We start from the raw sequence: 27083 nt of genomic DNA, 5'->3' as shown, positions 1-27083 counted from the left end.
TAAGTATAACAACTGTTTCACTTGGGATGTAAGTATAACAACTGTTTCACCTGGAGTGTAAGTATAACAACTGTTTCACCTGGGGTGTAAGTATAACAACTGTTTCACCTGGAGTGTAAGTATAACAACTGTTTTACCTGGGGTGTAAGTATAACAGCTGTTTCACTTGGAGTGTAAGTATAACAACCGTTTCACCTGGGGTGTAAGTATAACAACTGTTTCACTTGGGGTGTAAGTATAACAGCTGTTTCTTTCAACTCCAACTGTGTTCTAAGCTCGTCTTTTTAAAAAATATATTTACAGAGCTTGACAAATCCTTCTGAATACGCAATAGACATCATATCTAATGTTTGTAGAAATGTGGTGTCAGGCGCTTTGGTTGCCATGACAGTTTATTATGTAATGCACTAAAGATATACAAAAATAAAAACCTTGCGTCTGATAAACAGTAGTACCAGCAAAAAAGGTAAAGTTGTAAACAAAATACGGCACCATTTCAAAGAACATATATATGTGGTGCATGGTTTCAGTACACAATTAAACGCAAGTGTATATTAACCGTATGTATCTATGTATTAGTAAGCAGAGTTGATATCTGGAGCAAGCTCAGTCGACAGAGCTATAGCTGAGTCAGTTGGCACATCTGCGAGTGAGTCAATTAGCAAATCTCTAGCTTGCTCAGCTGGCACATCTGTGGCTTGCTCAGCTGGCACATCTGTGGCTTGCTCAGCTGGCACATCTGTGGCTTGCTCAGCTGGCACATCTGTGGCTAGCTCAGCTGGCACATCTGTGGCTTGCTCAGCTGGCACATCTGTGGCTTGCTCAGTTAACACATCTGTGGCTTACTCAGCTGGCACATCTGTAGCTAGCTCAGCTGGCACATCTGTGGCTTGCTCAGTTGGCACATCTGTGGCTTGCTCAGCTGGCACATCTGTGGCTTGCTCAGCTGGCACATCTGTGGCTTGCTCAGCTGGCACATCTGTGGCTTGCTCAGTTAGCACATCTGTGACTAGCTCAACCGGTATAGTTATGGTTTGCTTAATTGGTACATCTATGGCAAGTTCAGTTGGCGCTCCTGTAGTCAATGGGTCAGTTGGCACATTTGCAACTGGTTTGGTTTGTGGCAAGAGCTTCAAAGCTATGTCTGTCCATTCAACACTGTAACGCATGTAGGATAATGTAGGATTACAACTGAGCCACTCAGTCTGTGTAAATTGGTTGCACACATGCAACAGGCTTTCTTTGACTGCCTCCTATAAATACTAAATTTCATACTTTAGCACTGGTTGGTAAGATGCTAGAAATATCTTACAACATAATATTGGCCTAAACAAATGTTTTCGACAGGTATTTGTGTAATATGGATATTTGGATTTATCTTGACGAGGGTGCTCATTACATGACCGCCAGCCCAATGTTGAGCACACTCTTATGTAAGCAAATAGATTTTCCCAAGTGTACATTGCAGGAGTAGATTGTACTAAATGTGCATTCTGATCTTACATTTCATAAAATTAGACATTAGATCTTCAGCACAATGTTTAGCACAATTGGGTAACTCCTTACTTAGTCACTAATACAGTGTATCTTGAAAAACACATTTGTAATAAGCTTAGGTAGGTTAATCAACGGAAAATGTATACATCTACATCACAAGCATTGGTCTACTATGACATATTGAAAAATGAAAATATGAATTGTCTTCTCTCTTTTCAATGACCTTAAAGGAGAAGAGCGAATATCTATTGCGGTTGCAGCATATTGTAATGCAAGCTTTTATTAAGGCAAGTCTGAAAAAGAATGATTCTGAGCAACTGTTTGATTTGAGCATTCAATGATCAGGTCACCAATTCCATAACATCAAAAGATCACATTTCTATTTAATGTATTCGTCAGCGTCAAACATGTCATACATCGTGCAATAAATAGTCATACATCAGCTTTGATGCTCCGTTGGGATCTAGTCTTGGTGTCTTAACATAAGAAAGATGTTCATGCGCATATTTTCTTAGAGATTCGTGTATAAACGGATAAAGCAGGTAATACTTACTTTTGTAGTTACCTTTTTACTTACTTAGTAGTACTTTTATTGTATATATATATATATATATATATATATATACAGTAAAAGTTCCTGTAATGTATACCTCCTATGATGTAAATTTCAGAAAATGTAAAAATATTATGTGAAGTTTTTGCTGCTTACTATGTAAAAAATTCCATAATGTGAAGTGCCAAGTCGGACGAGTTCTCGAATTCGATTCGAATGTTAATCTATCTCGTCGCACTTGCGAAAAAAAACGATGTGCGTATAAATAGATACGTTACATAAATACATGCAACTTTCGCAACAATCAAGTTCGTTCATTGTGACAGATCGTCACATGTGACAGTTCGTTAATTGTGACAGATCGTCACATTCGACAGTTCGTTCATTGTGACAGATCGACACATGTGACAGATCGTCACATGTTTCGACAAAACAGAGACTAGGATAGCTGTGCATTGTTCATAAATATAAAGGTGATAGATTGGTACAGGTGTTACAGCTTCGGTCTATCAATGCGAATGTCACGAGTTGGCATATTGTTGAATATCGTTAAAAGTCCTCCTTTATCCTAACCTTGACCTCTGAATACAGATAGACGACGAACAGGTCGCTACCGATTTTTTTTTAAATATTTTGTTGTTTTGCTTTCTTGTAGATCTATAGAACATTTGTTATTAGTTGTACTGGTAAATGAATGTCAGAGATGTGGGCTCCTTATCAACTTTTTGTAGAATTATCACAAGCTATAAGTCTATAAAACCAGTGAGAATGATCGTAAAAAAGAGAGAAGTTGTCTGAGCAAACTAATAATGCTGCAGTTACGGTACAGCCCACAAATTAAAAAGGTCAAGTTAAGTTTTTTCCTTTATGTATGCCCAATGAGTAAGATCTTGGAGCAGATAAAGCAGCTTCGATGTGTTTTACGGTTCCTATGATGTAAACATCACTAGAATAGACTACTTAGGCTGTATGAGCACCTTCTATATATTCACTATGTATATTTTTCCAAAACAAAAAAACCATAGAAAACCATATAAGCTTTCAATATGTTCATACCTGTTGCAGACACCTGTTCATACCTGTTGCAGACTACCATATACCTGTACCATATCTTACTCATATCTAGATGGTATAGATCAACACTCTGATATGCATGTGATAGTTATTTTACTCCCCAGGATATTTAACTGAAAGGTAATCCCATGACCACACACCAGCGAAGCGATTGTTTGGGAGATTTATGATAAATGCATATGTGCACACAACTCACGAAAATTATTCATCAACACCGTCGCAAGCCCTTGTACCGAAATCTCATCAACAAATTTAACCATTTTTCAATGGAGTCGTTTAAATATAATTACGATACAAAACACATATAAACCTATTTAACTATGTTACCAAGTCTTTATTATTTGTAGAAAATATCCTAAACCTTACCCATCTGATTGGATTATACACAAATAAACAGATTAATTTGGCCTAAAATCGCAATAAAAAACTTGACAAGCTATTTTAATTAAAATTGAATTAAGATCGGCCAACGATATGCCAATAAAGCTGTACGACAGATAGTAGAACTATTAAGCAGTGCGCATTTCACGAGAAAAACGTGCTCATTACACCAGTCTATAGCATTGTTCAATTGTCGAAGGTTTCTAATATTTTTTCCGTTTTTAATACCTTGCAAAAATATTTAATTATAACAATAATTATTCGATTTTATAAACTTATTATAAGATTTAATTATAACAATAATTATTCTAATTTATTTATCGGAAGGTTCCTGTAATAAACTTAGACCGTTTGAGGCATAGACCGATTTACAGGTACGAAATTGTGGTACACAGTTTATCAGCCTATGTTTTTTTTGTCCAATTGCCGAAGGTTTCATTAAATTATTTAAAACGTTAGCCGAAATACTTTACATCTTATGTACAAGCTAGGGCCAAACTACAATGCCCCTTTACGACGAGAACATTTTTTTATTTTGCTCCAGTTTGCAGAAAACTTCCAGACGCGTGAACGCTCATACTTGCTTTCTATTAAAGATCGCTATTAAAACCATTCTACATTCAACACAACCAACTTTCAAACTGTGTATATTACACAGCAGCTTGCCATTTTCCTCCTAATATTGCATTTCAGAGTTATAATAAATATATTTCCTTATTGCTGTTGTTAAATTACATACATTACAGTAGGTTAGGCCTACAGCTTTATTAATATTTATTTTATATAATTTTATTTAAATTTATTTTATATCATCTCAAACAACTCTCATTTGCACTATACTCTGTCAATTCCTGCTGACAACTACTTTTTCAACAACCAGCACTACCCTTTCTTTATTCCATTATCAGGTCGTGGGCTGTATGACAGGGGAATTTCTAGTATACCGTACTTTTCAGACTATTAACTGCTACTTTTTCCCGATGTTTTGAGCCATGCAGCTTATTTAGAGGCTGCGGCTATTCTGTGGTTTTTTCTTTCACCGCTGGAGCGCATTAACCACGAAAAACCAATGCGAATTAACCAACGAAACAATGCCTAACGGTACTGTTCTGTTAGGCACTGGGTTAAAAAGCCTCGGTTAATGCGGAACGGAACAGGGCTGTTAGGCACTGTTCCGTTTTAACTAGCAAAGTTGTTGCCGTGTTAAAAAGCACTGGCCTGAGTTCTGCGGCCTATACAAAAGGTGCGGCCTATGTATTGTTTTATTATCGTTTTTTTAAACAAAGCAGATGCGGCTTATATAGGGGTGCGGTTAGTAGTCCGAAAAGTATGGTATTTTTGTAATTTGTGTTTTAATAATTGTTATCTCTTTGAAACTTTTACTTGACTTCTGAATTCTTTCAAAAGCCCTTTTAAGGGGTTTCATCGCAAATAACAAAAATCAGTATAGTAGGAAAAGGACTTTGCTCGCAAAATTAGCTGAAAAACCACAATACTTTCCTATTTACTAGGACTGATTGGCTGAACTACATAATATGTTAGTAAATAAGCTATTTCAAACCTGACTAAAAATATACATGAAAGTTTAACACTCACATTGCTACATTCCTACTCAGGGAAACTGCAAAGGGCCGCTCGTCTTCTGCAAGATACCCCTTGGCTTTATTTTCAACATCTTTCCAGGTTGATTGTTCAATCTTAGGCATCTGTTTTCCCATCAACAATTCAACAAAACTCTTCTTGATCAGCTCTACAGCGCAAAGTAAAGGAGCAGCTAATGAAAAATGTCTAGTTGTACATATAGTACATCGACTTTCACTCTTTAAGTCAGTAAAGTTGTACAGATAGTACATCAACTCTCAATCTACAAGTCAGTAAAGTTGTACATATAGTAGATCGACTCTCACTCTATAAGTCAGTAAAGTTGTACAGATAGTACATCAACTCTCACTCTACAAGTCAGTAAAGTTGTACATATAGTACATCAACTCTCAATCTACAAGTCAGTAAAGTTGTACATATAGTACATCAACTCTCACTCTACAAGTCAGTAAAGTTGTACATATAGTACATCAACTCTCAATCTACAAGTCAGTAAAGTTGTACATATAGTACATCAACTCTCAATCTATAAGTCAGTGAAGTTGTACATATAGTACATCGACTCTCACTCTATAAGTCAGTAAAGTTGTACATATAGTACATCAACTCTCACTCTACAAGTCAGTGAAGTTGTACATATAGTACATCGACTCTCACTCTATAAGTCAGTAAAGTTGTACATGTAGTACATCAATTCTCACTCTACAAGTCAGTAAAGTTGTACATATAGTACATCAACTCTCAATCTATAAGTCAGTGAAGTTGTACATATAGTACATCGACTCTCACTCTATAAGTCAGTAAAGTTGTACATGTAGTACATCAACTCTCACTCTACAAGTCAGTAAAGTTGTACATATAGTACATCAACTCTCAATCTACAAGTCAGTAAAGTTGTACATATAGTACATCAACTCTCAATCTATAAGTCAGTGAAGTTGTACATATAGTACATCGACTCTCACTCTATAAGTCAGTAAAGTTGTACATATAGTACATCGACTCTCACTCTACAAGTCAGTAAAGTTGTACATATAGTACATCAACTCTCACTCTACAAGTCAGTGAAGTTGTACATATAGTACATCAACTCTCAATCTATAAGTCAGTGAAGTTGTACATATAGTACATCGACTCTCACTCTATAAGTCAGTAAAGTTGTACATGTAGTACATCAATTCTCACTCTACAAGTCAGTAAAGTTGTACATATAGTACATCAACTCTCAATCTACAAGTCAGTAAAGTTGTACATATAGTACATCAACTCTCAATCTATAAGTCAGTGAAGTTGTACATATAGTACATCGACTCTCACTCTATAAGTCAGTAAAGTTGTACATATAGTACATCGACTCTCACTCTACAAGTCAGTAAAGTTGTACATATAGTACATCAACTCTCACTCTACAAGTCAGTGAAGTTGTACATATAGTACATCGACTCTCACTCTACAAGTCAGTAAAGTTGTACATATAGTACATCAACTCTCAATCTATAAGTCAGTGAAGTTGTACATATAGTACATCGACTCTCACTCTATAAGTCAGTAAAGTTGTACATATAGTACATCAACTCTCCTCACTCTACAAGTCAGTAAAGTTGTACAGATAGTACATCAACTCTCACTCTACAAGTCAGTAAAGTTGTACATATAGTACATCGACTCTCACTCTATAAGTCAGTAAAGTTGTACAGATAGTACATCAACTCTCCTCACTCTACAAGTCAGTAAAGTTGTACAGATAGTACATCAACTCTCACTCTACAAGTCAGTAAAGTTGTACATATAGTACATCAACCAAAGTTTAGATCTGTCAAACTTTGGTATGACAACTTTGGTTTGACAGCTGTCCCACTGCAAACAATGTTTGCAAGGAGACAGCTGCCAAACGAACGTTTGCAGTTGTCCCGATGTTTTGCCGAACATCGACGATTGCTTTTACAATGTGAACCATTTCAGCGATAGTAATTCGCGGTCGCGGATAGGGTAATCTATTTATTTCTGTTTATGATAGTTGCGGCAGGACTAGTATTTGATTCAAGCTTGTGAAAACAAAGAGATTCCTTCGAGAAATGTTTATAAAAATCAGAACATTACGTCACAGAGTATTTGCTGATGCCAATGTGGAACCTGAATTATTGTTGCATCAACGCCAAGATATGGCGATACCAAGATATGGCGATACCAAGATATGGCGATACCAAAATATGGCGATACCAAAATATGGCGATACCAAAATATGGCGATACCAAGATATGGCGATACCAAGATATGGCGATACCAAGATATAGCGATACTAAGATATGGCGATACCAAGATATGGCGATACCAAGATATGGCGATACCAAGATATGGCTATACCAAGATATGGCGATACCAAGATATGGCAATACCAAGATATGGCGATACCTGGTAGTGGTATCAGCCTTTAGGATCAATAAAATCAGAAAGATAATTAGGAGAAATTAGTAAAATAGACCAAGCAATTAAAAGCGTGAATATATAGTGGCATACATATAGCTAACTCTTTACTCTGGAATTTACGAATAATTCAATGAAATGCCTGGAAAGTAAAAATTACAAATCAGAAAGAGATATTTCTTGCAAAGCCACCTTCATCAGATTCCTTAGACGCTTCTACAGCTTCAGTGTCTTCAGCTGGATTGGCTTGGGAACTTTTTGTCAATGGCTGTCGTGAGGCCTCAGTCCCTGCTTCCTTCTGATATCGCCAGTAATGGACTATGTGAACAAGAAGATTTGGTAATTGGCTCTCTTTTCTTTTGTTTCCTGCATCACCACTTCCACGAGGAGCGCATTCACTTACCTGATTAAAACACAAATGTTGATTCACGTGTGGCAGCAAATGGCACAGCAAAAATATATAATACTGTAAATGAGACAAAAACAAAAAATAGTATATTCCAAATGTAAATATTGCGAATGTGGGCGCAGAGCAATGCACAGCTTTCCTAGACAAGTAGGTAACCTTCATTATCAATAACCCTGTCTGTTCGTATTGTTAGTTCTGATAAAGATGATGAGCTGAAGTTTGTTATATTAACAGCCAGCTACAGTGACTGATGCAAAAACCACTTTCGATGTTCACAGACATTCTATAGATAGATTCTATGGAGTGGCCTACTAAAGAGTGCAAAGACTAGAATAGATGTTTAAAGCAGTGGTTACCAACTGATGGACTACAGAGTCTGTGGACTATCAGTTTACTGTTTAAAGTTTGTATCTACACTCAGCTACCCTGTTGCTTTTTCTAACAAAAAAAACCTCTTCCCAGACTATACCTCTTCCCAGACTATACCTCTTCCCAGACTATGCCTCTTCCCAGACTATACCTCTTCCCAGACTATACCTCTTCCCAGACTATACCTCTTCCCAGACTATACCTCTTCCCAGACTATGCCTCTTCCCAGACTATACCTCTTCCCAGACTATACCTCTTCCCAGACTATACCTCTTCCCAGACTATGCCTCTTCCCAGACTATACCTCTTTCCAAACTATACCTCTTCCCAGACTATGCCTCTTCCCAGACTATACCTCTTCCCAGACTATGCCTCTTCCCAGACTATACCTCTTCCCAGACTATACCTCTTCCCAGACTATGCCTCTTCCCAGACTATACCTCTTCTCAGACTATGCCTCTTCCCAGACTATACCTCTTCCCAGACTATACCTCTTCCCAGACTATACCTCTTCCCAGACTGCCTCTTCCCAGACTATACCTCTTCCCAGACTGCCTCTTCCCAGACTATACCTCTTCCCAGACTATACCTCTTCCCAGACTATACCTCTTCCCAGACTATGCCTCTTCCCAGACTATACCTCTTTCCAAACTATACCTCTTCCCAGACTATGCCTCTTTCCAAACTATACCTCTTTCCAGACTATACCTCTTCCCAGACTATACCTCTTCCCAGACTATACCTCTTCCCAGACTATACCTCTTCCCAGACTGCCTCTTTCCAAACTATAGCTCTTCCCAGACTATACCTCTTCCCAGACTGCCTCTTCCCAGACTATGCCTCTTTCCAAACTATACCTCTTTCCAGACTATACCTCTTCCCAGACTATACCTCTTCCCAGACTATACCTCTTCCCAGACTATACCTCTTCCCAGACTATGCCTCTTCCCAGACTATACCTCTTCCCAGACTGCCTCTTCCCAGACTATACCTCTTCCCAGACTATACCTCTTCCCAGACTATACCTCTTCCCAGACTATACCTCTTCCCAGACTGCCTCTTCCCAGACTATACCTCTTCCCAGACTATACCTCTTCCCAGACTATACCTCTTCCCAGACTATACCTCTTCCCAGACTATACCTCTTCCCAGACTATACCTCTTTCCAGACTATGCCTCTTCCAAGACTATGCCTCTTCCCAGACTGCCTCTTCCTAGACTATACCTCTTCCCAGACTACACCTCTTCCCAGACTATACCTCTTCCCAGACTATACCTCTTTCCAGACTATGCCTCTTCCAAGACTATACCTCTTCCCAGACTGCCTCTTCCCAGACTATACCTCTTCCCAGACTATACCTCTTTCCAAACTATACCTCTTCCCAGACTATACCTCTTCCCAGACTATACCTCTTCCCAGACTATACCTCTTCCCAGACTATACCTCTTCCCAGACTATACCTCTTCCCAGACTGCCTCTTCCCAGACTATACCTCTTCCCAGACTATACCTCTTCCCAGACTATACCTCTTCCCAGACTGCCTCTTCCCAGACTATACCTCTTCCCAGACTATACCTCTTCCCAGACTATACCTCTTCCCAGACTATACCTCTTCCCAGACTGCCTCTTCCCAGACTATGCCTCTTCCCAGACTATACCTCTTCCCAGACTATGCCTCTTCCCAGACTATACCTCTTTCCAAACTATACCTCTTCCCAGACTATGCCTCTTCCCAGACTATACCTCTTCCCAGACTATACCTCTTCCCAGACTATGCCTCTTCCCAGACTATACCTCTTCCCAGACTGCCTCTTCCCAGACTATGCCTCTTCCCAGACTATGCCTGCTACTATTTTAGATGTAACAACAGATCGGATGTAATGCTGCTTTGGTCTTAATTTGCAACAAATAATCCATGTTTTGTGAATATATATGTATTTACCAGTAAATATCTGTATCAAATGCATATACATGTATATGTCAAATGTCCATATAATATATCAATGATCATATAATGATCATTTCATGATCGATATATATCATTGATATATATAAAATGTATATATTGTATATATATATATTGTATATATATATATCAATAATATATACATATACCAAATGTATATATAGTGGTATATAAAAGTGATCAAATGTATATAAAAAATGAACCCTTGGGTTACGGAGTTCCTGCCGCACGGTTTTGTCCTTGTGAAGTGGAATATGAAGTTTTTTTTCGACATATATACGTTTATACGACATCAACCACAATGTGTCGTAAAAATTAAGTTTGGCATTCGGCTTTTGTGAACAGCATTGCGCAGTCTTTTATGCCGGATTCAGTTTGAAAAAGTTGTAATAAGGTCAGCTAAAAGCGAATCAAACAATGCAAGGCCAGAAACAAAGAGGTAATAAGAGAATTAATGCAATGACAAAGTCAAGTTTAGTAAAATAAATATTATTAAAACTTAACTTATAAAACTTAAACCGAAAAATTAAAATTTTTCGGTTTAAGGTTTATCATTGGCAAATAGGAATGACTTTTTAGCGTGTTTTAGTATTTATATTTCATCATCATTGATGTTGGTGTATCTGAAAGCGAATTTTATGGCTTCGTCAAGGGTATTTTCAGTAATAGATAGTAAGAGTAAGAGTAATGATGGTAGAATTCTATCACATTGAAATAAATTGGGATTATCTTTTGTTGTTACTTTTTTAAACCAATCTAAAACTGAAGAAGTGTTCTTCACAGATTTGTGTTGACTTTTTTTGGATCTAATGTCATTATGCAGTTCTAGTTGAAAGTTGTTGCAAGCCTTTCTAAATTTGACATTAGTGAACTGGTGAACACTTTGAACTAGTGGGTTTGGCTTCAAAGTCAGAGTTCCTCGACTGCGGGTATAGATGGTCGTGACTAATCCATAGTTCTCGGTAACTGCAGCTAATGTGCTTGGGTTGAGATGGGAAAAAGGCAAGCTTTTTACCATCTCAATATTTTAATAAATAGTCCAGTTTTTTCTGTGAGCTTGTTGCATAAAGCAGGTTGCAATATTTTTGGTGGAATAACTAAAAGTTTTTCTTTTCCATAAATATATATGACAGTGCTATAGTGCTCAACAACTTGGTACTCTACTACCAAAATAATAGAAAAACTAGGGAGGAGGCTCTATACAAAATAGTTGCATGCCAAATATATCATCCATAATAAATGGCAAACGTGTTTGAACTGGCTGTACTACCCGGTGTTGCCCGGGTAATAAAAACGATTTTGGACAGAAAATTTATTAGTATTTAATATATAACAATATCTGCCATTCTAAATTTCAAACTACATATCATGAAAAAAGTGTTTTGAGTAGTTGAAATAAATTAAGAGAAAATAAAAACAACTGTAAAGGTTTTCAAACTTTTTCAAACAACTGTAACTTTCAAACTTCATAGCACGAGAAAAAATTTTTGTGCAAGTCAAATAAATTTAAAAAATAAAACAACTATAAAAAGGGTTTAGATGTAAATGTGAAACAATTAGCAAGTAATAGCTAAATTAAGTCGATTTTGCTACGATTACAATAAAGGATGATTCGGTAACAATACAATTAATACGAACTGAGAAAACGAAATAGAAATCCTGAATATGTAGAATTAATAATAACAATTCTTGCATAGAAGTGTGTGTGTATAAAAATGGTTACTGTTCCACCAGAAGCTATCTATCCAAATTTTGAATATGACCATACTGGTACCTCTCGATACTAGTACAAATGTAAAAATGAGATATCGTACGGTCTTTTTCTGACCGAACGGAGAGATAATTTCAAGGCTCTTCCTATACCTATGGAGAGCTATACCTATATATCTCGTATAGCTATATATCTCTCGTATATAGCTGTACGAGAGGTATACCAGAGGCTATACCTATATAGGTAATTGTCCGCAGGAGAAGAATTGGCCTTGATCCGAGATATAGTAATTGAACCTTACGAAAAATATTTTTTAATAGGGGCATCGTAACACATGGGTGCACTACTAAAATAGTTAGCATGTGCAAATGGTATATGGTATATGATAACGTCTTTGATCAGTATGGCGTTGTAGCTCAATGGTAGAGTGCCTAGATTCAAAGATTTTGACAGCTCTATCTGGAATGACACACATACAACCAACTTTGAGAAAAGTATATAGATTGACTAGATGTGCCTCCCGACGTTGCTCGAGTATTAAAAATCAGCTTATAAATGATGAGAGTTGCCTACCACTTGCTATTAGCCTGGCACATTGCTAATGGAAAATTCCAGTAAGCTAGTTAATAAGCGCTAGGCTTCCAATGACGGTAGGCCATGACGCTGCGTCAGCGTTGTCCAGCTACAGCTATTCTAATAATAGCTATAGCTGGAGAAATATACACACATATCCTCATACTTTGAGAAATATATATATATAGATGATATATATGAATCAAATATATATGTATACTCATGCTACATTTACAGACAGTACTGTTTCGGCTATTGAAGCCTCATCAGTGCAGCTCAGAGCAGGCAAGAGAGACCAATCCCGTTACCAATGAGAGTTGACTTCCTGTCATGAAACAACCAAGTTGCCTTACAGACTTTAAGAAGGTAAATGTGCCGACACCAGAGTGCTCAAATCACAAAAGTGATGAGCCATGCACGAAGGCTAATAGTGCCACACCTCTCACAGAAAGCTCACTATATATATACCTATATATCATACGTATATACATGTATATATGCATGTATATATATACATGTATATATATATATCATACATATATATATCATATATAAATATATCGCATATATATATGTGATATATTCTAATCACATAATCGGCCCCTGCTTTGGATATTATATATCCAAAGCAGGGGCCGATTCCTAAGAACTATAGACCAATAACGTGCTTGCCCACCACCTGGAAACTGCTCTCAGGAATAGTTGCAGACAAACTGGAAGAGCACATGAGTCACTATATGACCAGTGCTCAGAAAGGGATTGGGCGCAACACCCGAGGAGCCAAACAACAGTTACTGGTGGATCGGACGGTCTGTCAAGACAGCAGGAGAAGGCATACCAATCTTGCCATGGCTTGGATCGACTACCAAAAGGCCTTTGACTCAATTCCCCATAGTTGGATACTTGAGTGTCTCAGTATGTACAATGTTCACCCTGCTCTTGTGGCATTCATCAAGATGTCAATGACCAAATGGAAGACGGAACTGGAGGCTAATGGCAAAAAGCTGGCGAGTGTAAAAATTAAGCGAGGCATCTATCAAGGTAACTCCTTATCACCGCTGCTCTTCTGCATATGCCTAAACCCTCTAAGCAATATGCTGGAGAATACTCACTATGGGTACCAGTTTAAGAGTGGCACCAAGATAAGCCACCTCTTCTACATGGATGACATCAAGCTGTACGCTAACAAAGAAAGGGACATTGATTCCCTAATACACCTCACGCAAGTATACAGCAAGGACATCGGAATGACCTTCGGTATTGAGAAATGTGGAAAGCTAATTCTTAAGAAAAACCATTCTATGCTCACAGATGGCCTAAGAATGCCAAATGGTACCATCAAAGATATAGAAGAAGGGTACAAGTACTTGGGGATTATGCAAAGCAACATCAACCACGAAGCCGAGGTATGTCACAAAGCCATTACTGAATACAAGAAACGCCTTCGGCAGGTCCTCCAGAGCCAGCTCAATGCCAAGAACCAAGTCATGGTAATAAATACCTATGCACTGCCAGTAATAAGATATCCAGCAGGCATAATAAAGTGGACTGAGGAAGCCATCAAGGAAACAGATATAGCAACTCGTAAACTGCTGACCATGCATGGAGCACTCCACTCAAAATCTGATACTACTAGATTGTATCTGGATAGGAAAGATGGCGGTAGGGGACTCAAAAGTGTACGACAGACAGTGAAGGAGGAAGAGCAAAGCATCAAAGCCTATGCAGCCTCTATGGCCACTTCAGATAAGTTGCTAGCTGAATTTCAATCGGCTGCTCTTACAATGGACCTTCGCCCTGATGATGAGAAAATTGACTGGTACACGAAACCTCTTTACAGTGCTCACCACCGACAAATATCTAAGGTTGGCGATCTTCACCAGACATATATGTGGCTGAACAAAGGAAACCTAATGGCCAATACAGAGTCGCCAATCATGACAGCCCAGGAGCAACTGCTCCCAACAAGGCAACTCCAAACAAAAATCTATCACTAGAGACGATCCTAGATGCAGACTGTGCAAAGATGCACCTGAGACCATCCAACATATCATCAGTGGATGCAAGCAACTAGCAGGAAATGCATACACTGAGCGGCATAATCATGTTGCAGGTGTTGTGTATAGAAGTCTATGTGACGAGTATGGCCTTAATAAACCACAACACTGGTGGGAAACTCCTGGTAAGGTCAATGAAAATGATCGCACTAAGATCCTCTGGGACGGCTACATCCGGACTGATAAGCATGTCCTAGCAAACCAACCAGATATAGTGGTGGTGGACAAGGAGAACAAGAGAGCTACTATAATAAATATAGCAGTACCCAATGACTACAATATAGACAGCAAAGAAAAAGAAAAGGTAGAGAAATATCTCCCTCTTGGAGAAGAGATTGAAAAATGCTGGGATGTAAGAACAACTGTAATCCCAATAGTCATTGGGGCACTGGGCGCAATAACACTGGCGCATAAAATGTGGCTTGCCCAAATACCACCAGCAATCAACTCAGGTGAGTTGCAGAAAAGTGCGCTACTGGGAACAGCTAAGATCTTGAGGCGAGTGCTCAAACTCCCAGGTCTCTGGTGGGAGACCCGAGTTAGAGCAGAAACTACCATCCATACGGGTTAACCGGGGTGAAGCAACAATTTTATATCATACGTATATATATATCGTACGTATATATACGTATATATATGATATATATAATATATTATCATATTATATATATGATATATACGTATATATATCATACGTATATATACATGTATATATTATACATATATATAATATATTAAATGTATGCATATAACATGAGATACTTTATATATACATGTATATATAAAAAACTCTTTCCATCAAATCAAGTTTCTAGAAAGGCCTTGAGTTTTCATTCAAATTGAGTTGCAGAACTCCTGCTATGCAACCCCTGTTTTAAATGACCTGAACATTTAGATTCAAGCCAGCATCAAATTATCACTACTATCATTAATATTGTTATCAATAAGAGAATGATTAAAATTTACCAGATCTGCAAGGTCATCCATCTCTAGAGGAAGCTTAATGATGGCTGGTTCAGAAGAGGAAGTGTTTGGCAGTTTTGCTTTGAGAATGATCTACAATACACAGTGATCTACAATACACAGTAAATCTTATCAAGAAGTATCGGGTATTTTTATATTATTTGCGATTGTTTTTGATGTTTGAGATGATCTGACTGCCAGGATGTTTTAAGGTTAACAAAACTGACAAAACTTGATTGTGGTTCAAACACTGAGATTGTGGTTCAAACACTGAGATTAAGTGACTTGATTGTGGTTCAAACACTGAGATTGTGGTTCAAACACTGAGATTAAGTCACTTGATTGTGGTTCAAACACTGAGATTGTGGTTCAAACACTGAGATTGTGGTTCAAACACTGAGATTAAGCAAAAGTACTATTATGAAGTCTATTATAGACATATTGTAGCTATTATGACATTTATAGTTGCAAGAAGACAGACAAAATAGAGACACATAACGCTGCAACTTGAACATAATAGCTGATATCAACTAGCAATGAGAGCAACTAATGATGTCATTTTGCAGTTCACCCCAGTGCACCACCATGTTACTGTTTTATGGTTTTTCGCCTTATGATGTGGAACACAATGTTTTTTCGTCTCCTTCAGACCCCATTTTTTTGCCATACAACATCAACAAAAATTTCTCTTGAAATGAAATTTGACGGTTGGTATGCTAAACCAGGGTGCTAAACCAGGGTGCTAAACCAGGGTGCTAAACCAGGGTGCTAAACCAGGGTGCTAAACCAGGGTGCTAAACCAGGGTGCTAAACCAGGGTGCTAAACCAGGGTGCTAAACCAGGGTGCTAAACCAGGGTGCTAAACCAGGGTGCTAAACCAGGGTGTGGTGTCAAGCAAGATAAAACGGATGTTTGTACACAAATACAAGATCATGTACGCGATAGCTCGAGTGGAAAATACCGCGATGTGCGGTGTCTTGAGCTGCATGCAAAGCATACACCTTCGAACTCACCGCAACAATTTGACATTGACATCAACAGTGACATTGGAATAACGAGGATGCCGATATGCAATTTGCTGAAGCCTCTTCCACAAGGCCTAAAAGAGATACGATGCTCGCTTTTTATTATTAAGCATTATTTGTTATAGGTTATAGTTATAGGCTATAGTTATAGGTTATAGTTATAGTGTTATAGTTATAGGTTATAGTTATAGGTTAGTGAAAACAAAACCGGAAGCAGGTGATAAAGATTAAGATGACGACAAAACTAGTCTAGTAGAATACATACTAAAACTTAGCTCTATGCATGTGTTTGGTGAGCTCTATGCGTGTGTTTGGTGAGCTCTATGCGTGTGTTTGGTGAGATCTATGCGTGTGCTTGGTGAGCTCTATGCATGTGTTTGGTGAGCTCTATGCGTGTGTTTGGTGAGATCTATGAGTGTGTTTGGTGAGCTCTATGCGTGTGTTTGGTGAAATCTATGCGTGTGTTTGGTGAGCTCTATGCGTGTGCTTGGTGAGCTCTATGCGTGTGTTTGGTGAGCTCTATGCGTGTGTTTGGTGAGATCTATGCGTGTGCTTGGTGAGCTCTATGCATGTGTTTGGTGAGCTCTATGCGTGTGTTTGGTGAGATCTATGAGTGTGTTTGGTGAGCTCTATGCGTGTGTTTGGTGAGATCTATGAGTGTGTTTGGTGAGATCTATGAGTGTGTTTGGTGAGATCTATGCGTGTGTTTGGTGAGATCTATGCGTGTGTTTGGTGAGATCTATGCGTGTGTTTGGTGAGATCTATGCGTGTGTTTAGTGAGATCTATGCGTGTGTTTGGTGAGATCTATGCGTGTGTTTGGTGAGATCTATGCGTGTGTTTGGTGAGATCTATGCGTGTGTTTGGTGAGATCTATGCGTGTGTTTGGTGAGCTCTATGCGTGTGGTTGGTGAGCTCTATGCATGTGTTTGGTGAGCTCTATGCGTGTGTTTGGAGAGCTCTATGCGTGTGTTTGGTGAGATCTATGCGTGTGTTTGGTGAGATCTATGCGTGTGTTTGGTGAGATCTATGCGTGTGTTTGGTGAGATCTATGCGTGTGTTTAGTGAGATCTATGCGTGTGTTTGGTGAGATCTATGCGTGTGTTTGGTGAGATCTATGCGTGTGTTTGGTGAGATCTATGCGTGTGTTTGGTGAGATCTATGCGTGTGTTTGGTAAGCTCTATGCGTGTGGTTGGTGAGCTCTATGCATGTGTTTGGTGAGCTCTATGCGTGTGTTTGGTGAGATCTATGCGTGTGTTTGGTGAGATCTATGCGTGTGTTTGGTGCGCTAAATTCATTTAAGTTAAATTCAAAGCGAGTAAAAGCTCCATATGGTACTGTATATAGTAATGTTACATTTTATTACATATTATAAACACATACATAAGTTATTGTAGGTAGCTATAATAATTACTAAGGTTAATATACATTTCTGTTAATAATTGTTCATATGTACAGTACATATATAAAATTTGGATGTTTTTTTATCAGAGGGTGTTTGTACTAGATAATTACTGTACACGGTATATACTATATATAGTTTCTATACCACTAACTAAGGCTTTTTCGCCTCACGATGCCAAAAAATGGAACGGATTAATGTAATATGGCAAAGGTCCACTGCATTTTGCTTCTGAGCATTCTATCTGTGATCAAATTTTGTCGATTTTAATCTTGAAACATCCTGGCAGTCAGATAATCTCAAACATAAATGATAAAAAATGAACAATCACGAATGATAAAAAAAATATCAATACTTTCTGATAAAACCTACTAAAATTATGTGCAATTAGTTCATCTTTAAGGTTGACTTGCAACAAAATTCACATTACAGTTATTTGGTATCAAAAGATTCACCATGTATTACTCTGTTGTGTTGTAGGTGCCAAATATGTGGAAATGGAATTACAAGCTCTTAAAAGCTCAAAAACGAACAGTAAATCGCAGCCACACGAGACCGCCGTAGTTTGGATTCTTTTTCCAAAACTCGGAATAGTAGGTCGGAATCAGTTTATTTTTCTGATGTAGTCATTACATTTGGTTATTGTTTTGTCACGTGATGTTCTCACATTGACTGAAAGGCCAATACAAAGCTCAATGTAAAACTTATCGTAGTACTAGTTTATGACAAACACTTCGGATTTTACCGAAGACCCCGTATCAAATATAGATGCTCGATAATTTACAGTTTTTTTTGGCTTGGTCTTATCGTCTAGTCGTAATCTGATCATGTGACCCATACTTCGCCATTAATTTATGCAGCATTTTCTATTATCACAGGTGACCAAAAGGCTTGTCATGTTTATCTATGGAGTATGGCGCCAGTACTGTTTATCATCGTCATGTTTATCTATGGAGTATGGCGCCAGTACTGGTTATCATCGTCATGTTTATCTATGGAGTACTGTGCCTCGAGTTTGCAACCCAAGTTGATAAGCCGAGTTATATTTACAGACTTATCGTTTGTAAACATAAGGTGCAATATATTGGTATTACGGTAGTATACCAATATATTGCACCTTTATTGGTATTGCCATAACTGCCATGTACAACTTTTATTGTATTTTCTAGGTAGATCAGACACAATGCTACCGATTTTGTACTCAAAATAAAGATTGATCCACTAACTTTCAAACTCATGAAGGCTTTTTTACAGCATTATAATACTGTCACGTACAACTTTTATCGTCTTTACTAGGTAAGTCAGACACGCTGATTCTGATTTTGTACTCAAAATAAAGATTAGTCCACTAACTTTCAGAGTAATGAAGGGTTTTTACAGCATTACAATATCGGTCTTGAAAACAACACAAGCGGCACAACAAGCTCCACCCATAAAAATTTGACAAAGCCTAGCTTTTTAGGAACAGAAGTTAAGGATGTTTAGTACGATTTAGAATAATAGAGATGGGTGTCCTAAAACCCATTATTATCTAAATTCGGCCTTTAAAATCTTTTCAGTCTTTTATGAAAGGTAGATAAACTATTTAAAATTGCTCGTAGCTTGTTACAGGCTTTAACAGGCTGAACGCCAAGAAAAATGAGCTAAAAAAAGCGCGATTTTATCACAAGCTGGCGTTGTTATCACGCTTGTTTGAGCCCGTTTTTAAATATGCAATGTTAAATAGGTTATTTACCTTTCAGAAAAGACAGATTATTTTGAAGGCTGAATTTGGATAATAATGAATTTAAAGACACCAATCTCTATCGTTCTAAATCTAAACAACCTAACTAAACATCTCTAACTTCCGTTCCTAAAAAGCTAGCATACGTCACATATTTATGGGCGAAGCTTGTTATGCCGATTGTGTTGTTTTTGAGATGGATATTAAAACGCTTTAAAAAAGCTTTCATGACTTTGAAAGCTAGTGGACCAATCTTTATTTTGAGTACAAAATTGGAATCAGCGTGCCTGAATTACCTAGCACTTACGATAAAATTTATACGTTGCAGTTATGGTTTAAAATACCAAAAGGATTACGCTTATGAACAATTTTCACAACATAGCCGTAAGACCAAAACTTAAAAAAATATTGGAAAAAAGTTACATCTCTAACCTAAGATCAAATGTTGAGATCAAATGCTATAGATGCAAACATTATATTGAATAATACCGGCACTCTGCGTTTAACCACATGGTAGAACAAGACTTGTGACTCGACGATATCATTGACCTTGTCAGCATCATGGGGCAAAAGATCGTACTTGGAATAGTCATGGTCACATTCATCATCTGATCTGTTCGTCAGCAAACCTGCGTGAAAGAGAGCGAGTTCTGAATCCTACCAAGTTAGCGGATACAACTTTAAACAAGTAGCACTCATGACAAACTAGAGCTAACAGTCGTAGAGTTGTTGTAAAGAATGAGCAAAACCTACACCCATATTTGAAACTCCAGTAAACTTGCCATCATGAAATAACATTAGCTATAGGAATAAGAGCCCTCAGAGTGATCAGTGATAAAACTCAAACTAGTAATAACTCAACTGACTAGCGGACAAACTCAGTTATAATATAAGCCTTTATAATTCACACATGAACTCTCTTAATAGGATTGACACAGGAGAAACAATGCTTAGCTCCGTAAAACAAAGTGTTTGTATGGCTGTTTGTAACAAATAGTATAATCGTACAAACATACAAACATATAACTTTCTTTTTGTATACTTCACGATATCTTCCTTCTGTTTCTTCGCAGTTTCTTTCCTCCGCTGCTCCATTTCTTTCCTAAACTTCTTCACGATTTCACTTTCGAGCTTCTCACAAGTCATGTCACAATCAAAGTCCAGCATTAAGGTCTGATTACCTGGCGAACAAACTGGATGATAACATGACAGCATTTGCAACAGAGAGATAATAGATAAACCCAGCTGATACATATGAGTTTAAAATAGGAAATATGTACTTTCTATATAAGGAAAGACCTTCAAATACACTCCTTCCGGATGGTAATAGGCAAGAACGGTGTGTGAATTCTGCATTTCCACAACTATGTCGGTATCATACTGGTGAGGTGAACTCGAAGGAGTATGGTCTGCATGCAGATGAAGGCACAGCACATCCAGGTATTTTCCACTCCATATATTGCATACACGATCTCGTATTTGTGTACAGACATCTGTTTTACCTTGTTTAACACTGCACCCTGATTTCCCATCACTACAGCATTCGTAGAAAAGACTCCGGAAAAAGAGTGTTAACCAACGACTGATATCAGGTTTTGAACCACCTAGTTTATACACAGGTGTTCCATATGAAGGACCTGTTGACGCATGCGTTTTGGAAAATTGGCGAGCCTGTACAGGCTTCGGGGTGTCATCGGTATAGCAATGCTCTGCGAAATAGTTGGTGAACCTGAAAGATTTAACAAAGGTGTCCAATAAACAGCGTATAATGCGATAAACAGTATAAAACTTGATAAACAGTGGTAGTTACAACCAACACCTAAGTAACAAAATTTTTCGTCATAAAATAGGTTTCACTCAAGTAAACTTTAGTATATTACATGCATATAATATATTATATAGATAGTACATATCTATATAGATATGCACTATCTATATAGATAGTACATCTAGGCTATATAGATAGTACATCTATATAGATATGTACTATTTATATAGATAGTACATATCTATATAGATAGTACATATCTATATAGCTGGTACATATCTATATAGATATGTACCATTTATCTATATAGATATGTATCTATATAGATATGTACTATCTATATAGATAGTACATATCTATATAGATATTTATCTATATAGATATATGGTACATATCTATATAGATATGTATCTATATAGATATGTACTATCTATATAGATAGTACACTACCTAGTATACTATATAGATAGTATACTACCATATACTATATAGATAGTATACAATCTATATAGATATATGGTACATATCTATATAGATATGTATCTATATAGATATGTACTATCTATATAGATAGTACACTACCTAGTATACTATATAGATAGTATACTACCATATACTATATAGATAGTATACAATCTATATAGATATATGGTACATATCTATATAGATATATATCTATATAGATATGTACTATCTATATAGATAGTACATATCTATATAGATATATCGATATAGATATGATCTATATATCTATATAGATATATATCTATATAGATATGTACTATCTATATAGATAGTACATATCTATATAGATATATCTCAAATAGATATATCTATATAGATATGTACTATCTATATAGATAGTACATATCTATATAGATAGTGCATATCAAGATATTTCAAGGTGTTGGTGTGTAGGTACCTCGAGCTATAGCTACTAAAATCTTGGAAATAAAAGTCTGCAATCTCAAGGACTTGAACTCACAGAGATAGCGACCACAAGTCTTTAATCCAAATGCTTTACCACTGAGCCATACCTGCCATATTAATGTGCCAAGTTTTCATACACACTATAACGTATGCTATAACACGCTAATTATTTTAGCATTGCACCCACGCGTTACGATGCCCATGATAAGAAATATTTTGGGATCTAAGTATATGCAATATGATGCTTCGTTGTCTTTTTTGTTAGGGCAAATTTGTTCGGCACCACGGTAATAATTTATCTCGAACCTAAAATTTGGCGGTTTGTGTAGTGATTATATGACCATAAGATGTACGTTATTAAAAGTTATATGTCGCTGAACTGGCCATGGCAAGTTATCCATAACCGTTATCCGGTATATCCGGTATATCCGGTATATCCGGTATATCTGGTATCTGTTATAATAAAAACACTGAATAACAAAAATAAGTATACTTCCTAAAACACGTAAATTCCACATAATGACATAATGTAAAAAAATACGTACAGTATTTGCTTTGTATTACACAAGAAATTCTATATAACATAAAGTGTCAAGTATGTGCAATCTCTCAAATTCAATTTGACAAACGAGCATCTCGTAGTTAGTCATAAAAATGTCGCTTTCTCTATTGCGGCACTTTGGAGAAAAAATGACGTAAAGGGTTATTTCAATTATTGTGCAGTACTAGTACCCTAGTAATCTAGTTCGACGTGAAATAAAGTGAGTGTCATAAAGCAAAGAGAATCAGTAGCTGCACAAATTTTCAGAAATGCTTAAAAAAGATCAATTAATGCAATAGTGAGATCAGCAGTTTATCAATCTTAATGCAACAAGTTGGAGCATCATTGAAAGCTATCATTCATCCCAACCTTGAACCCTGGAGTCAAATAGATGGAAAGATTCTTAGACTCTTATTATAGTACAAATGTATTTTTTTTTATTGTAGACATAAAAAACATTTGTTATTATTTGTCTTTTGCGGAATGGACTTTGCAGTCTAGAAAAAAAGAATCATTGTAAATTGATGTTAGAGGCTCCCATTAACTTATTGCAGAAATGCTGCAATCATGAGCCACATATCGATACCATGATATCAAGTGAAAGTAATAAAGAACAAGGAGAAGAGTCAGCGATACAAATCAATAGTACTACTAGTACTAGTTACGATGCAGTCACCTAATAACAAGTTTATTCTAGTTTTTCCTTGATGAAGGGCCAAGGAGTGAATTTGAAAAGATCTTGGAACGGATTAGGCAATTGGATAGGGATTTACTGTTCGTCCAACATAAATTACCTATAACGTAACGTAAACGTTCCCTATAACCTATTCCCTAAGCTCTTTAAACCCAAAAATCATAGAAGCAAATGTTATGAATGTGACCTCAAACTGCCAAACAATGCAAAAAGTAAAGACAGTCATCGCCATCAAACTACAATATTTAAAAAGTTCCACGAATAGACATGCTCATTTTGAAAAAATTTTTTAGGAAAAATGAAGGAAAAAGTTCAAAAAAGAGCAACTAAATCCAGGGACTAACCACTTAACAAACTGGTAACCATCAGCCAGCTGACAGTCAGGATGTAGAAGCATCTCTCACTATGGATGGAGCATGCAAAGACATAGTATGGTACGAGTGCTTTTCATTAGTTCTGATAGCCATTCAGTATGTAACTGATAACCCTTCAGTATGTAATTGATAACCCTTCAATATGTAACTGATAACCCTTCAGTATGTAGCTGATAACCCTTCAGTATGTAACTGATAACCCTTCTGTATGTAACTGATTACCCTTCAGTATGTAACTGATAACCCTTCAGTATATAACTGATAACCCTTCAGTATGTAACTGATAACCCTTCAGTATGTAACTGATAACCCTTCAGTATGTAACTGATAACCCTTCACTACGTAACTGATAACCCTTCAGTATGTAACTGATAACCTTTCAGCATGTAACTGATAACCCTTCAGTATGTAACTGATAACCCTTCTGTATGTAACTGATAACCCTTCAGTATGTAACTGATAACCCTTCAGTATGTAACTGATAACCCTTCAGTATGTAACTGATGTTTAGCTGAGAACTTTAAATATTATTACTTACACACATCTAGCCTCACATCCGGGTTGATTAGCTTCTCGTTTTGGACACTGGTAGATCAACTGCAAGTATTTATCCACATATTCCTTAGTGATAGGGTGCTCTTTAGTTGGATACCACCACCCAGACTCAACATCTTTGTGATCTTTATCAGTACCATGGCCACAGTAGAGTATAAAGATGGTATAATTGGAGCTGGTGGAGCAGGTAGGGTTCTTATCTGAATGGATATGTTTTTGTATGGCTCGGCAATGTTGTTGAAGAGCTTCACATGGAGTTAAATATTTGTCCTCACACTTTTTCTCTTGACGTTTCCCTGCCTCATCAGTGTCAAACTTACCATTAGCTTCACGATCTTTCTCTACTCCAAACAGAGGTTTGCAGAAAATGTTTTCCTTCCTGAAAGAGTTAGCAAAATCAAAGCAGTCATATTTAGTAGAGCGAATTTTTATAAAGAAGGAAGTCAAATACTAAATCAGATATTTCTGTTGAAACACTGAAAAGCAACATAAAATACTCATGTAGGTTGCTTTAGCATTGACTAGCTGAAATACTCCTGGTTACCCAAGTAAGTCTCACCTTAAACTTACTCTGTCTCATTATTTTCATATGTTTGTTTATTAATCATTATTTTGTGATTTAATGATCAAACTGAATATCACAAATATTTGAGCAAATTTAAAATCCATGAAAGGCTTTAAATAAGAAGATTTGTGGTTCTTTAAGAGAAAATCTTGGAGAAGAATCTAAGATGGTGGCTAACAGAGATTATTTTATGAGAATTTACTTGATTATAGTTTTAAAAAGTTTATAAATCTTTACTATGATAAGGACGGTACTTGTCTGTCTGTTCACCTATCTAAAGCAAAGGTTAGAGGTTAAACCATAACTGTCACGTACAACTTTTATCGTAGTTTCTAGGTAAATCAGCCATGCTGATTCCGATTTTGTACTCAAAATAAAGTTTGGTCCACTAACCTTCAAAGTCATTTAAGCTTTTTTAAAGCGTTTCAATATCCGTTTTGAAAACAACACAATCGGTATTACAAGCTCCGCCCATAAATAGGTGACAAAACCTTGCTTTTTCAAGAACGGAAGTTAAGAATGTTTAGTCTGATTTAGAATAATAGAGATGGGTGTCTTAAAACCCAGTATTATCTAAATCCAGCCTGTAAAATAATCGCAGTCTTTTATGAAAGGCATATAAACTATTTAAAATTGCTCGTAGCTTGTTACATGATGTTTAAATAGGCTGGACGCCAAGAAAAATGAGCTCAAAAAGCGCGATTTTATCACAAGCTGGCGTTGTTATTGCACTTTTTTAAATATGCAATGCTAAATAGCTAATCTACCTTTCAGAAAAGACTGAGATTATTTTTAAGGCTGAATTTATATATTAATGGATTTTAAAACACCCATCTGTATTATTCTAAATCGGTCTGAACATCCCTACGTAACTTCTGTTCCTAAAAAGCTAGGTTACGTCACGTATTTATGGGCGGAGCTTGTTGTGCCGATCGTGTTGTTTTCGAGACCAATATTAAAACGCTGTAAAAAAGCCTTCATTACTCTGAAAGTTAGTGGACTAATCTTTATTTTGAGTACAAAATCGGAATCAGCGTGTCTGACTTACCTAGTAAATACGATAAAAGTTGTACGTGACAGTTATGGTTTAAGATAAAATATTACGTTGTATTGAACTTGAACTCAAGACATTCAGCTGGATAGACCAACGCTGTCAACTGTCAGGCTGTCAATTGCCATCAGCTATGGCCTGACATGCCAAAAGTTTTGGCCAAAATCACAAAATGTACGAAATTATTCCAAAACATGAAAATATTTTGTCATAACTGAGCTGTCAAAGCAGTCCTTGCACAAGTTGATCATCACAAACGAATTGCTTTCAATTGCCTAAACAAATTATTAGCAAATGTGACTTTAGCGGCTTTCCCGATTGGTGTAGTCTGAGACACATATAAAAACATGTAAAAATAATATTAATGCTATTCAACATAGTAAATACGATGCAACTGATTAGATTGAGTTAAAGATTGCTCTTTATCCTTAGCGATAAGTTGCATTTTTAACGATGCAGCGAGAAAATGTCAAAAAAATGACACCAAAGACAAACACAGGTCTAAAAATACATAATGGAGAAGAAAAGAAGATCAATATCAATAAGAGCAATATAATGTCGACCAGCATTAAAAGCAATATGTGGACCAGCATTAAAAGCAATATGTGGACCAGCATTAAAAGCAATATGTGGACCAGCATTAAAAGCAATGTGTGGACCAGCATTAAAAGCAATATGTCGACCAGCATTAAAAGCAATATGTCGACCAGCATTAAAAGCAATATGTCGACTAGCATTAAAAGCAATATGTCGACCAGCATTAAAAGCAATATGTCGACCAGCATTAAAAGCAATATGTCGACCAGCATTAAAAGCAATATGTCGACCAGCATTAAAAGCAATATGTCGACCAGCATTAAAAGCAATATGTCGACC

General features: G+C 36.9%; 1 protein-coding gene across 1 annotated transcript in view; it reads right to left on the bottom strand.

Annotated features, from left to right (window-relative positions):
* Positions 1 to 359: 359 nt before the first annotated feature.
* Positions 360 to 27083, bottom strand: part of LOC137404971 (uncharacterized) — a 62727-nt gene continuing 36003 nt past the window's right edge. Inside the window, exons 11-18 of the mRNA XM_068091199.1 lie at positions 24575 to 24970; positions 21010 to 21458; positions 20746 to 20910; positions 20219 to 20358; positions 15584 to 15673; positions 7724 to 7934; positions 5102 to 5255; positions 360 to 1158 (exon numbers count right to left, since the gene is read on the bottom strand). Of these exons, the coding sequence (XP_067947300.1) occupies positions 843 to 1158; positions 5102 to 5255; positions 7724 to 7934; positions 15584 to 15673; positions 20219 to 20358; positions 20746 to 20910; positions 21010 to 21458; positions 24575 to 24970 (1921 nt within the window). The 3' untranslated portion in view covers positions 360 to 842. The remainder of the gene's footprint in view (positions 1159 to 5101; positions 5256 to 7723; positions 7935 to 15583; positions 15674 to 20218; positions 20359 to 20745; positions 20911 to 21009; positions 21459 to 24574; positions 24971 to 27083) is intronic.

Source organism: Watersipora subatra, chromosome 9, assembly GCF_963576615.1.
Source record: "Watersipora subatra chromosome 9, tzWatSuba1.1, whole genome shotgun sequence".
Lineage (NCBI taxonomy): Eukaryota > Metazoa > Bryozoa > Gymnolaemata > Cheilostomatida > Watersiporidae > Watersipora > Watersipora subatra.
This window is presented reverse-complemented; position numbering and strand designations above follow the sequence as displayed.